Below are 12,455 nucleotides of genomic sequence, written 5' to 3' on the forward strand. Positions count from 1 at the left end.
ATATATATATATATATATATATATATATATATATATATTATATATATATATATATATATATATATTATGTATAGCTTTACATATTTTTTAAAAGATAAGGAGAAATCTTGATAAGTTGGAAATAAAAGAAATTTTAACTTGCTTAGGGTGATTTCAAGACCTCTTGGAATTGGAATGGAACAAACAACTAGTTTGTCCCTCATTCTTATCTACAAATTTACATGATCACCATTGATGTGTCTTATATCATACCTGACCTCTATATAGTATTTGACTTGATTCGTATTATTCTTTATTTTTAGGTAAGATGAAGATTTTTTTCAACTAATTGTGTTAATTTTGACCCTTGATTTTTCTTCAACACAGAAATACACTATATTGTACTCTTTTAACTTGTATGTGGGTTGTCAAGTCCAGTAAGTTGTCCTTCTTCTTACTATTATCATGTGAAAATAAGATACATAAGTAGCTAAGTTCAGCGTGATGATCATATGGTATGATTATTTGAGTATTAAGCTCTTTTTATTTATAGTTGAGATAAGACATAATCAGCTCTAAACGCAACTCTACTCAGACTGGTTAACTCGAGCAAGCATACAACAAACCCTAAAAATTCATTCGAGCTGATGATAAGGAATTTGGTTGGAAGGCTTGATCATCATCATCCATGGTCCCATGGAGGATCATTAAAGACAAAGGTAAGCATACACTTGAACACAACATATTAGTTTCCTCTATCAAAATCATTTGAGCTTATGTTTTTCTTTGACAGGAACCCGCCCTCTCTTTCTCCCTCCTCCATGAGGCATCCATTATAATTGGGTCAGTATAGACTTGAACACGGCAAATTCTCAGTTGTCATCGCTTCACTTCCTTTCTCGAGGATAATTGGTGAAAAAATTCGTAATTTTGCTAGTTTTTGGTGAAAAACAAGTAGGTAAGACATAAAACAACTAAGCATTATTTATAAGAAAGTCGTGCCAAATAATATCATAAAAAATGGTAGCATTAAAATGAAAAAATTAAATTAAGGTCAGATCAAGTATAATGTGAAAATAACAAAATTGTGAACTTTTTTTTTAATGGAAAAAATATATAATTAATAATAAATCATACGACACATACAATGATAATTAAGATTTGAAATATATAAATTTAGCAAATTACAACAATTTTACCAATGAAATCGATTTTTTTCAAGCATATTCGAGCCTAGGTCCAACTCCACCACTTCAAGCTTGATTCGAATAGTGAATTTAAATGTATTTGCATCTTTCCAAGAATAAGTTATGTTATATAATTGTTTCCAGTGACAAATTGCTGTAAAAATCCAAATCCTTATCCACATGATCTTCCAAATTATTGACACCATGAAAACAAAAGAAAAACTCATACATTAAAGATGAGAAGCACTTTACCAAAGAGAGGGAGAAAAACTCTCATAGATGGAGAGAAAAAAATAAAAGAAACATTTAAGAAGATGATTTTCCTAAAACGAAGGCAAAAGGGTCGGAATTAGTCTAGTTGAGGTTAAGAAAATTAAGCTAAAAAGTGAAATGAAGAGAGAGAGAGGAGAGGAGGCGGTAAACTAAGATTAGACAATGAACAAAAAACACGGACACTAGTAAACTGAGCTTTATTCGCTTTTATAAACCATATAAAGTTAAAACAAGAAAATTACAGAGGAAGTGCTTGCTATGGAGGCTTTTGTTTTTTGTTGACTACGTCATAACTTTGCTAGATGTAATTGACAATCGCTTGATTGTAGTAACGATAACTGAGAAGACATTGTAACTTCTTAGAGGAACACAATATGTAATAAAGGGAATATGATACCTATTGAAAGCGATGGAGGAGCGTAATAATATCACGATCTAGATAATTAACAATCATATGCGAGATTTTTGCATCTTGCAGTATGAACAATCGCAGTGGACTTTTGTCATTTGGAACTCTTAGCTCGTGATTCCTTAAAAAGTTACATTCCTTTGTGACTACTCTCTTGAGAGAGTATTTTGGGTGTCTTCTTTGGTATTAGAACCGCATTTGAGTTGACGTGTTGTATGGGTGGAAGGCAAACCTCCAACCGACTAGCCAATATGATTCTTGTTTGAACCTTGAGATGTGTGATGGACAAGAGTTCTTATTTAATGTCTTTGATAATTTAATAAATATATCCACCTATGAAAGTAGGTTGGGAGTTACAGTTGTGTGTTCAGTCAATAGTTAATTCATGTATTCTCTCTATATTTAATATTCTTATGTATATTTCATGATTAGCTAGTTGGTGTTCAGTCCATCTCTTAATCTTGTTTATCTTTGATATTTAACTTAGTTTTGTAAGTTGTAGTTGGTTATCGACTTACTAACTTCATTCCAACTTAGCTTATTGTTTAATTAATATCAATATTTCTTGATCCTTAACACATTACTTAGTTTACTAATTTAGTTAGGTTTTGTTCGATATTAGTAGGCTAGTAATGACCTAAGATCGTATGTCAATGACACAATTTTGTAGAAGACAAATGACAAACCCCTTTTCGATAAATAGAATAGATTAATTTAATATGTAAAATCATACATAAACTACAATGTTCGCATATTTTCTTAAATTATAAAATAAAACCAGGCCAATTCAGTGCTCACATATAGCCATATAGGAACTGTTCAGCACATTATTTTGATAATAATAGTGTATAACAAATTAACAATGCCCCATCATACTTCATAGACAAATCTTTGCCTTTGCTAAGACAGATTAAACACAACAATAGGGCTTCGAACTTGATGTCGACCATCATCCCACACCAAAGAAGCTGACATTAAGGCTCTCATGCCAATATTCCCATAAACTCTCACGGTGAATGACAATTTCTGTCCAACAGAGTTGAATGACAAAATAGATGGTTGCACTTTTATGGCCAATGCTTGCCCTTGTGGTGTAGTTACTACAGCCTTGTAAGTAGAATTTTCTGAACCAACATTTGTGACTGTCCTAGTAAACACGGTATCGAAAGGGCCTAAGCTGATGAAAGTTAATCTAGAAAATTCTAGATAGGTCATGTAATGTAAAGAAAAATCTTATATGCATGTCTTAAATTGTCTAGAAAAATCTTGTAAAATATCTATGTAAAAAAATCTAAGTTTAGAATATTTGAGTGTGTGTTAGAAATATCAAGGTCTAGAAAAATCTAGAAACTAAGGTACAACAACTATAAATATGTTGTATGTGTATGAGTTACAAAATGAGCTCAAATGAGAGTGAGCAAGATGAGCTCAAATGAGAAGGAGAGTCAAACAAGTGAGCTCCACACAAGATGTAAATGAATGTAATATGTGATGTAATAGACATGTGAGCTGCACATGATGTAGTAAGCTTAGGTGTCTAGTAGCACATGCTGTTTGTCATGTCATGTGCGTATCTCTCTAGGGATTGCTGCCCTAATTATTGCCTAATATATAAAGGCTGCTGTACTGAGTTTGTTAAGGCAACAAACACATTCAATATAGAAGGAGGAGCCGCCATAAGAGCTACCTACCTATCATATCCATATCTTTCTCTACACAGCAATATACCTAGCAGATTTCATCTCTCTTCACTCTATTTTTCTCTACATGGTATCAGAGCTACGAGAGGTAAGTGGAATCTGCTAAATTTCATTGCTTTAATATTGTGTAGAAAATACTTAAATCTGGTTTCCTAGTTCTTAGCTAAGTTACCTGAGTTAGAAGTGTCTTCTTCTTCTGCAAAGATTAAGTCTTTCTTCATTTAAGCTTCTTTTCTTGCATTATGCCTGATAAAGAAACTTCAAAAACCACCATAGAACCAAACAACCCTCTGTATCTTCACCCTTCTGATGGTCCAAACACCTTGAAGGTGGACTGTCAGTTGACAGGGGCTGCTGATTACAGACCATGGAAAAGATCCATGGAAATATCTCTTGCTACCAAGAGAAAACTAGGCTTTGTTACTGGAGCTTTAACAAAGTCTAGCTCAGATCCTGTTCTGAAAGAAGCCTGGGAGGCCTGTAACAGTATGGTTACAGCTTGGCTCCTCAATAACATGACAGAGTCCATAAGAAGGTCTGTCATGTACATGAAATCTTCCAAGGAAATATGGTTGAGTCTTAAACACAGGTTTACTGTGAGCAATGGGAGCAGAAAATATAGACTGAACAAACTCACATATGAAGTGAAACAAAATGAAAGACCTGTGTCTGAGTACTACACAGATCTAAGAGTGCTTTGGGAAGAAATAGAGTCTATGAACGACTACCCAGCAATTACAAGTGTAACACCTGAAGTGACTGCATACATAGAAGCTATTGACCAACAGAAGGAAGAACAAAAATTGTTTCAGTTCCTTAATGGTTTAGACCTTGCATATGGGTCCTTGAAGAGTCACATTCTGCTTATGAGTACTCTACCTACTGTAGAAGGTGCTGTGTCTATGGTTCAGCAAGAAGAATGTCAGAGTGAGAGTACAAGGAATGAAAAGGAAGAAGTCACCAGTGTAGCTCTATACAGTAAGAATGAAAATAAAACTTACTGTACTGTGTGCAAAAAGAACAACCACACTGCTGATAAGTGTTGGTTTAAGATAGGTTTTCCTATCAATCACAACAAGAACAAACAAGGAAACAAGCAATTTGATGGCACACAGGAGAGTAGAAGTAACTATGGAAAAGGGAAGAATCAAAGCTACAATGCCAGTGGTCAGCACTACAAGAAGAAGAGTGGTTATAGTGCCCAGATGAGTGGAGGTAATGCTGACCTTGCCACTGCCATTGCTCAACAACTGAAAGAAATGATGAAGCTAGGTCCCAGTTCAAGTAATCTGGCCAGTAAGCAGAAACCTGATGATACTGATGATGAAATAGATGAGCATTTTGCAGGTATGATCTACTGTCACTTTGTAAAAAATATGAGTGATGCCTGGATCATAGATTCAGGGGCATCAGATCATATGGTGGCAAAACTTGAAAAGCTGCATAATGTGAAGCAGCTATTGCATAAACCTAAGATAAATCTTCCTAATGGAGGAATTGCCTATGTGACACACATGGGAAAAGTCTTGCTTGAAAATGGAATTGAGCTTAAAGAAGTTTTGTTTGTGCCTGAATTTAAACAAAACCTTCTATCTGTGCAAAAATTATGTGACCAAAACAATTGCTTTGTGATGTTTCATAAAGATTATTGTGTGTTGCAGGATTGCACAACACAGAGAATTAAGGACATAGGAACTGCCACTGGGGGACTCTATTATCTACAAAATCAACCCTTCACCATCCAAGACTCAAGAACCAGTTTGAAATCCACCTACATTCAACCAGCTTATGTTTCTAAAATACCTAAGGCTAACAGTAGTCACTGTAGTAATGTGAATGTAACTCACAGTTGTGAGAAACTTGTTGTTGATCCTAAATGTACTTTGGCTAACAAAGTGTGTAATGTTTCTAATGTTTGCAATGCAAAAACCCTTGATTATTCCTTGTGGCATATAAGACTTGGCCATGCTTCTTCAAGCAAATTGAAACATATACCATGGTTGAAAGAACATATAAAAGAATCAAAAAATGAGATTTGCCTATCCTGCCCTATGGCTAAATTCACAAAACTCCCATTTCCCTTGAGCAATACCTCAGTGGCAGGCCCTTTTGATCTAATTCACATAGATATATGGGGACCCTATAGGGTTCCTTATAAAGAGAAATACAGGTTTTTCTTAACCATAGTAGATGATTTTACAAGAGCTACTTGGGTTCAGTTACTAAAGAACAAGTCAGACTCATTAACTACTATTAAAAATTTCTGTGTGTATGCTAAAACTCAGTTTGACAGGAGTATCAAGATCATTAGATCTGATAATGCCTTGGAATTCAAGGATCAAGGTTGTGTATCTTGGTTTACAGATCAAGGTATAGTGCATCAAACCAGCTGTGTTGACAGACCACAGCAAAATGGAGTGGTAGAAAGGAAGCACAGGCACCTACTTGAAATAAGCAGGGCCTTGAGATTTGGAGCAGGCTTGTCCCTGGCTTACTGGGGTGATTGTGTAATTACAGCAGCCCACATCATAAACAGATTGCCTTCATCTGTTTTGAAACATAAAACACCTTATAAGAAAATGTTTGGACAAGAACCAGATTATTCTCACTTGAAGAGTTTTGGTTGTCTTGCTATGGCTTACAACCCAGAGAGAAAGAGAGACAAATTTGATACAAAAGCTGTCCCATGTCTTTTCCTTGGATACCCTACTACTCAAAAGGGTTACAAACTTCAAAATCTTCTCACTAAGAAGGAATTTGTATCAAGAGATGTGCACTTCTATGAACACATCTTTCCTATGCTAGACTCACAGCATACAAAATTCATGAATCCCATACCTATCACTCTTCCTAACCAATCACCAGTTGATGTAGACTCTGATGTGACAAACACAGATTACTCTCATTCTCATCCTATCACTCATGATGAACCTAATGAACCCATTACTCTTTCACCACAATCTCCACCTACACCTACTCAACCACAAATTTCCTCACCTAAACCTCTAAGAAAGTCTACAAGAGTCTCTAAACCACCTCTCTGGCTTGATGATTTTGTTACTAAACCACAAAACAAACCTACCAGTGACCAAGCTGTTGAAGCATCACAAGTTGTAACAACTAGTGTTGGAGAACACTTTGTCAACATGGTGAGAAGAATAGCTGAAACAGAGGAACCTAAGACTTATCATGAAGCAGTTACACAACCTGGTTGGGTGATAGCCATGGAACAAGAACTTGAAGCCTTGGAGAGGAATGAAACTTGGGGGATCACCAACCTTCCACCTGGCAGGAAGGCCATAGGATGTAGATGGGTGTACAAAACTAAGTATAAGGCTGATGGCACAATAGAGAGAAAGAAGGCAAGGTTGGTTATACAAGGTTGTCACCAAAAGAAAGGTGTAGAATATACTGAAACCTATGCACCTGTAGCCAAGATGAGCACCATTAGAGCTCTTCTAGCTGTAGCAGCTATGAACAAGTGGGAAACTTGTCAAATGGATGTACAAAATGCTTTCCTTCATGGAGACTTACAAGAAGAAATCTTTATGCATATCCCACCTGGTTACAACCTCTCTGATGAATATGTAAGACAGAGGGAGCAAGGAACACAGGTGTGTAGACTTAAGAAAGCTCTATATGGCTTGAAACAAGCACCTAGACAGTGGTTTGCTAAACTGTCTAGTGTGTTACTCTCTTTTGGCTACATACAATCTCATGCAGATCACTCTTTATTTGTTCAAGAGCAAAATGGCAATTTTACAGCTATCTTGATATATGTTGATGATTTAATCATCACTGGCAACAGCACGTGTGATATTGACAAGATAAAAAAGTTCCTTAGTGCCTCATTTCACATGAAGGATCTAGGAACCTTAAGCTACTTTCTAGGCATGGAATTTACAACTACCTCTCAAGGTATTTTCATCTCACAAAGAAAATATGCTCTTGATCTGCTTAGGGAATATGGAGTTGACAAGCAAAAGGCTCTCAAATTGCCTTTAGATGCTCATCTCAAGCTGGAACCTCACAAAGGCACTGCTCTACCTAATCCTGAGGGATACAGAAGACTAGTAGGTCAACTAATCTATCTTACTCTCTCAAGGCCTGACATTACCTTCTCTGTTCAATTGCTTAGCCAATTTATGCAAGCTCCAACGTCTGTTCATATGCAAGCAGCTCGTAGAGTACTCAGATACATTAAACAAGCTCCTGCTCAAGGTATCTTGTTGGCAAGTAATACTTCAGCCCACCTTACTGCCTATTGTGACTCAGATTGGGCTTCCTGTCCATATTCCAGGAGATCCACTACTGGTTATTGTGTTCTTCTTGGCACTTCACCTATATCTTGGAAAAGTATAAAACAAAGTGTGGTGGCAAGGTCCTCAGCAGAAGCTGAATATAGAGCAATGGCTCTTACAACCTGTGAGGTGACTTGGCTCATTTCTCTCCTTAAGGATCTAGGGGTTAAGAAGCTCAATGCTGCAGCTTTGAAGTGTGACAATCAGGCAGCACTTTCTATAGCAGCTAATCCTGTCTATCACGAAAGAACGAAGCACATTGAAATAGACTGCCACTTCATTCGAGAGAAAATAAATCAAGGCATCATACAACCTTCCTATGTGCCATCTTCAGAACAAATTGCAGATGTTCTCACCAAAGCCTTACCTGTCTCTCAACACAGGCGTCTATTAGGCAAGATGGGAGTGAAAGACTCTTCACACTCTCATCTTGAGAGGGAGTGTAAATGAATGTAATATGTGATGTAATAGACATGTGAGCTGCACATGATGTAGTAAGCTTAGGTGTCTAGTAGCACATGCTGTTTGTCATGTCATGTGCGTATCTCTCTAGGGATTGCTGCCCTAATTATTGCCTAATATATAAAGGCTGCTGTACTGAGTTTGTTAAGGCAACAAACACATTCAATATAGAAGGAGGAGCCGCCATAAGAGCTACCTACCTATCATATCCATATCTTTCTCTACACAGCAATATACCTAGCTGATTTCATCTCTCTTCACTCTATTTTTCTCTACACAAGATATTAGGAAAGGTAGAAACAAAGGGTTCTACCAAGGTGAATGAGAGACATGAGCTCTCACAAACACACATGTACTATTAATTATAAATGAAAATACAATTTTATGATATTATTCGGTCCATCAAAACTTTCGTATGCGCCGCATATTCTATCATGGTATCAGAGCCGGAACGTGATAACGCCAACATCCAGAGTAGCAACAAGAAGATAGAAGATACAAATTATCAAGTTAGGTTGAAGCAAGATAAAAGAAGTTGAGGTAAGTTTAAAATATGTGGAAGAATTTAAATTAAAGGTGAAGGATTAAAAAAAAACTGTGAAGATGCATTAAGCATAAAAGCTTGAGGAGAAATTAAAAATGAAAAGGTATGTGAAGGAAAGATTAAAAAGAATCGAGAAATAGTTTAGTTAGTGACATGAGCACTAACAAAAAAAAAATGATGGGGAGGTTGATGACATGAACATCAACAAATGAAATTAACATTGGAAGAAAAGGAAAGAATGAAAAAAAAAGGGAGGATACTGGTGACAAGAGCACCAATAGTTGAAAAAAAAAAAACAAAATGAAAAGAAAAAGAAGAAAAAAAAAACAAGAGAAAGATTTTGGAATTTGCTAATGACATGGGCATTAGCATGGATGATTGGTGACATGAGCATCAATAAAAGAATGATATTGGATAAAGATATGTGAAGAAGAAAAATGAAAAAGTTCAGATTAGGGGGAATGAGTTGGTAACATGGGTACCAAACTACCAACACAAAACAATAAAGATGAAGAAAATGTGATGAAGCTAAGAAATAAAGGTAGGATGGTTGGTAACAAGAGTACCAACACAAAGACAAAAAGAAAAATCAAGATCGGAGATTGTTGATGACAAGGGCATCAATGGAAGAATAATTTGAAGTACAAGAATTTTCAAGATTAAGGGGAGTGATGAAAGTTAATCTAGAAAATTCTAGATAGGTCATGTAATGTAAAGAAAAATCTTATATGCATGTCTTAAATTGTCTAGAAAAATCTTGTAAAATATCTATGTAAAAAAATCTAAGTTTAGAATATTTGAGTGTGTGTTAGAAATATCAAGGTCTAGAAAAATCTAGAAACTAAGGTACAACAACTATAAATATGTTGTATGTGTATGAGTTACAAAATGAGCTCAAATGAGAGTGAGCAAGATGAGCTCAAATGAGAAGGAGAGTCAAACAAGTGAGCTCCACACAAGATATTAGGAAAGGTAGAAACAAAGGGTTCTACCAAGGTGAATGAGAGACATGAGCTCTCACAAACACAATTGTACCATTAATATCGATGAAAATACAATTTTGTTATATCATTGAGGTCCATTACAACTTCCGTATGCGCCCCACAAATTCTATCAAGAGCACCAATAGTTGAAAAAAAAAACAAAATGAAAAGAAAAAGAAAAAAAAAAAACAAGAGAAAGATTTTGGAATTTGCTAATGACATGGGCATTAGCATGGATGATTGGTGACATGAGCATCAATAAAAGAATGATATTGGATAAAGATATGTGAAGAAGAAAAATGAAAAAGTTCAGATTAGGGGGAATGAGTTGGTAACATGGGTACCAAACTACCAACACAAAACAATAAAGATGAAGAAAATGTGATGAAGCTAAGAAATAAAGGTAGGATGGTTGGTAACAAGAGTACCAACACAAAGACAAAAAAAAAATCAAGATCGGAGATTGTTGATGACAAGGGCATCAATGGAAGAATAATTTGAAGTACAAGAATTTTCAAGATTAAGGGGGAGTGATGAAAGTTAATCTAGAAAATTCTAGATAGGTCATGTAATGTAAAGAAAAATCTTATATGCATGTCTTAAATTGTCTAGAAAAAATCTTGTAAAATATCTATGTAAAAAAATCTAAGTTTAGAATATTTGAGTGTGTGTTAGAAATATCAAGGTCTAGAAAAATCTAGAAACTAAGGTACAACAACTATAAATATGTTGTATGTGTATGAGTTACAAAATGAGCTCAAATGAGAGTGAGCAAGATGAGCTCAAATGAGAAGGAGAGTCAAACAAGTGAGCTCCACACAAGATATTAGGAAAGGTAGAAACAAAGGGTTCTACCAAGGTGAATGAGAGACATGAGCTCTCACAAACACACATGTACTATTAATTATAAATGAAAATACAATTTTATGATATTATTCGGGTCCATCAAAACTTTCGTATGCGCCGCATATTCTATCATGGTATCAGAGCCGGAACGTGATAACGCCAACATCCGAGTAGCAACAAGAAGATAGAAGATACAAATTATCAAGTTAGGTTGAAGCAAGATAAAAGAAGTTGAGGTAAGTTTAAAATATGTGGAAGAATTTAAATTAAAGGTGAAGGATTAAAAAAAAACTGTGAAGATGCATTAAGCATAAAAGCTTGAGGAGAAATTAAAAATGAAAAGGTATGTGAAGGAAAGATTAAAAAGAATCGAGAAATAGTTTAGTTAGTGACATGAGCACTAACAAAAAAAAAATGATGGGGGAGGTTGATGACATGAACATCAACAAATGAAATTAACATTGGAAGAAAAGGAAAGAATGAAAAAAAAAGGGAGGATACTGGTGACAAGAGCACCAATAGTTGAAAAAAAAAACAAAATGAAAAGAAAAAGAAGAAAAAAAAAACAAGAGAAAGATTTTGGAATTTGCTAATGACATGGGCATTAGCATGGATGATTGGTGACATGAGCATCAATAAAAGAATGATATTGGATAAAGATATGTGAAGAAGAAAAATGAAAAAGTTCAGATTAGGGGGAATGAGTTGGTAACATGGGTACCAAACTACCAACACAAAACAATAAAGATGAATAAAATGTGATGAAGCTAAGAAATAAAGGTAGGATGGTTGGTAACAAGAGTACCAACACAAAGACAAAAAGAAAAATCAAGATCGGAGATTGTTGATGACAAGGGCATCAATGGAAGAATAATTTGAAGTACAAGAATTTTCAAGATTAAGGGGAGTGATGAAAGTTAATCTAGAAAATTCTAGATAGGTCATGTAATGTAAAGAAAAATCTTATATGCATGTCTTAAATTGTCTAGAAAAATCTTGTAAAATATCTATGTAAAAAAATCTAAGTTTAGAATATTTGAGTGTGTGTTAGAAATATCAAGGTCTAGAAAAATCTAGAAACTAAGGTACAACAACTATAAATATGTTGTATGTGTATGAGTTACAAAATGAGCTCAAATGAGAGTGAGCAAGATGAGCTCAAATGAGAGTGAGCAAGATGAGCTCAAATGAGAAGGAGAGTCAAACAAGTGAGCTCCACACAAGATATTAGGAAAGGTAGAAACAAAGGGTTCTACCAAGGTGAATGAGAGACATGAGCTCTCACAAACACAATTGTACCATTAATATCGATGAAAATACAATTTTGTTATATCATTGAGGTCCATTACAACTTCCGTATGCGCCCCACAAATTCTATCAAGAGCACCAATAGTTGAAAAAAAAAACAAAATGAAAAGAAAAAGAAGATAAAAAAAACAAGAGAAAGATTTTGGAATTTGCTAATGACATGGGCATTAGCATGGATGATTGGTGACATGAGCATCAATAAAAGAATGATATTGGATAAAGATATGTGAAGAAGAAAAATGAAAAAGTTCAGATTAGGGGGAATGAGTTGGTAACATGGGTACCAAACTACCAACACAAAACTATAAAGATGAAGAAAATGTGATGAAGCTAAGAAATAAAGGTAGGATGGTTGGTAACAAGAGTACCAACACAAAGACAAAAAGAAAAATCAAGATCGGAGATTGTTGATGACAAGGGCATCAATGGAAGAATAATTTGAAGTACAAGAATTTTCAAGATT

General features: G+C 35.1%; 1 protein-coding gene across 1 annotated transcript; it reads left to right on the plus strand.

Annotated features, from left to right (window-relative positions):
- The first annotated feature begins 3,515 nt into the window (after positions 1-3,515).
- On the plus strand, positions 3,516-5,487 carry LOC125495005 (uncharacterized). Its single transcript, XM_048639139.2, has 2 exons — positions 3,516-4,895; positions 5,210-5,487. The coding sequence occupies exons 1-2, from the start codon at positions 3,791-3,793 to the stop codon at positions 5,230-5,232; spliced, it is 1,128 nt and encodes a 375-aa protein (XP_048495096.1). The 5' UTR covers positions 3,516-3,790; the 3' UTR covers positions 5,233-5,487.
- Positions 5,488-12,455: the final 6,968 nt, after the last annotated feature.

This window comes from Beta vulgaris, chromosome 2 (assembly GCF_026745355.1).
Source record: "Beta vulgaris subsp. vulgaris cultivar EL10 chromosome 2, EL10.2, whole genome shotgun sequence".
NCBI classification, from domain to species: domain Eukaryota; kingdom Viridiplantae; phylum Streptophyta; class Magnoliopsida; order Caryophyllales; family Amaranthaceae; genus Beta; species Beta vulgaris.

Coding starts and splice junctions, on each gene's coding strand:
- LOC125495005 (XM_048639139.2), top strand. CDS start 3,791: ATGCCTGATAAAGAAACTTCAAAAACCACCATAGAACCAAACAACCCT. Junction 4,896..5,209: donor AATAGATGAGCATTTTGCAG/GTATGATCTACT, acceptor TGTGTGTTGCAG/GATTGCACAACACAGAGAAT.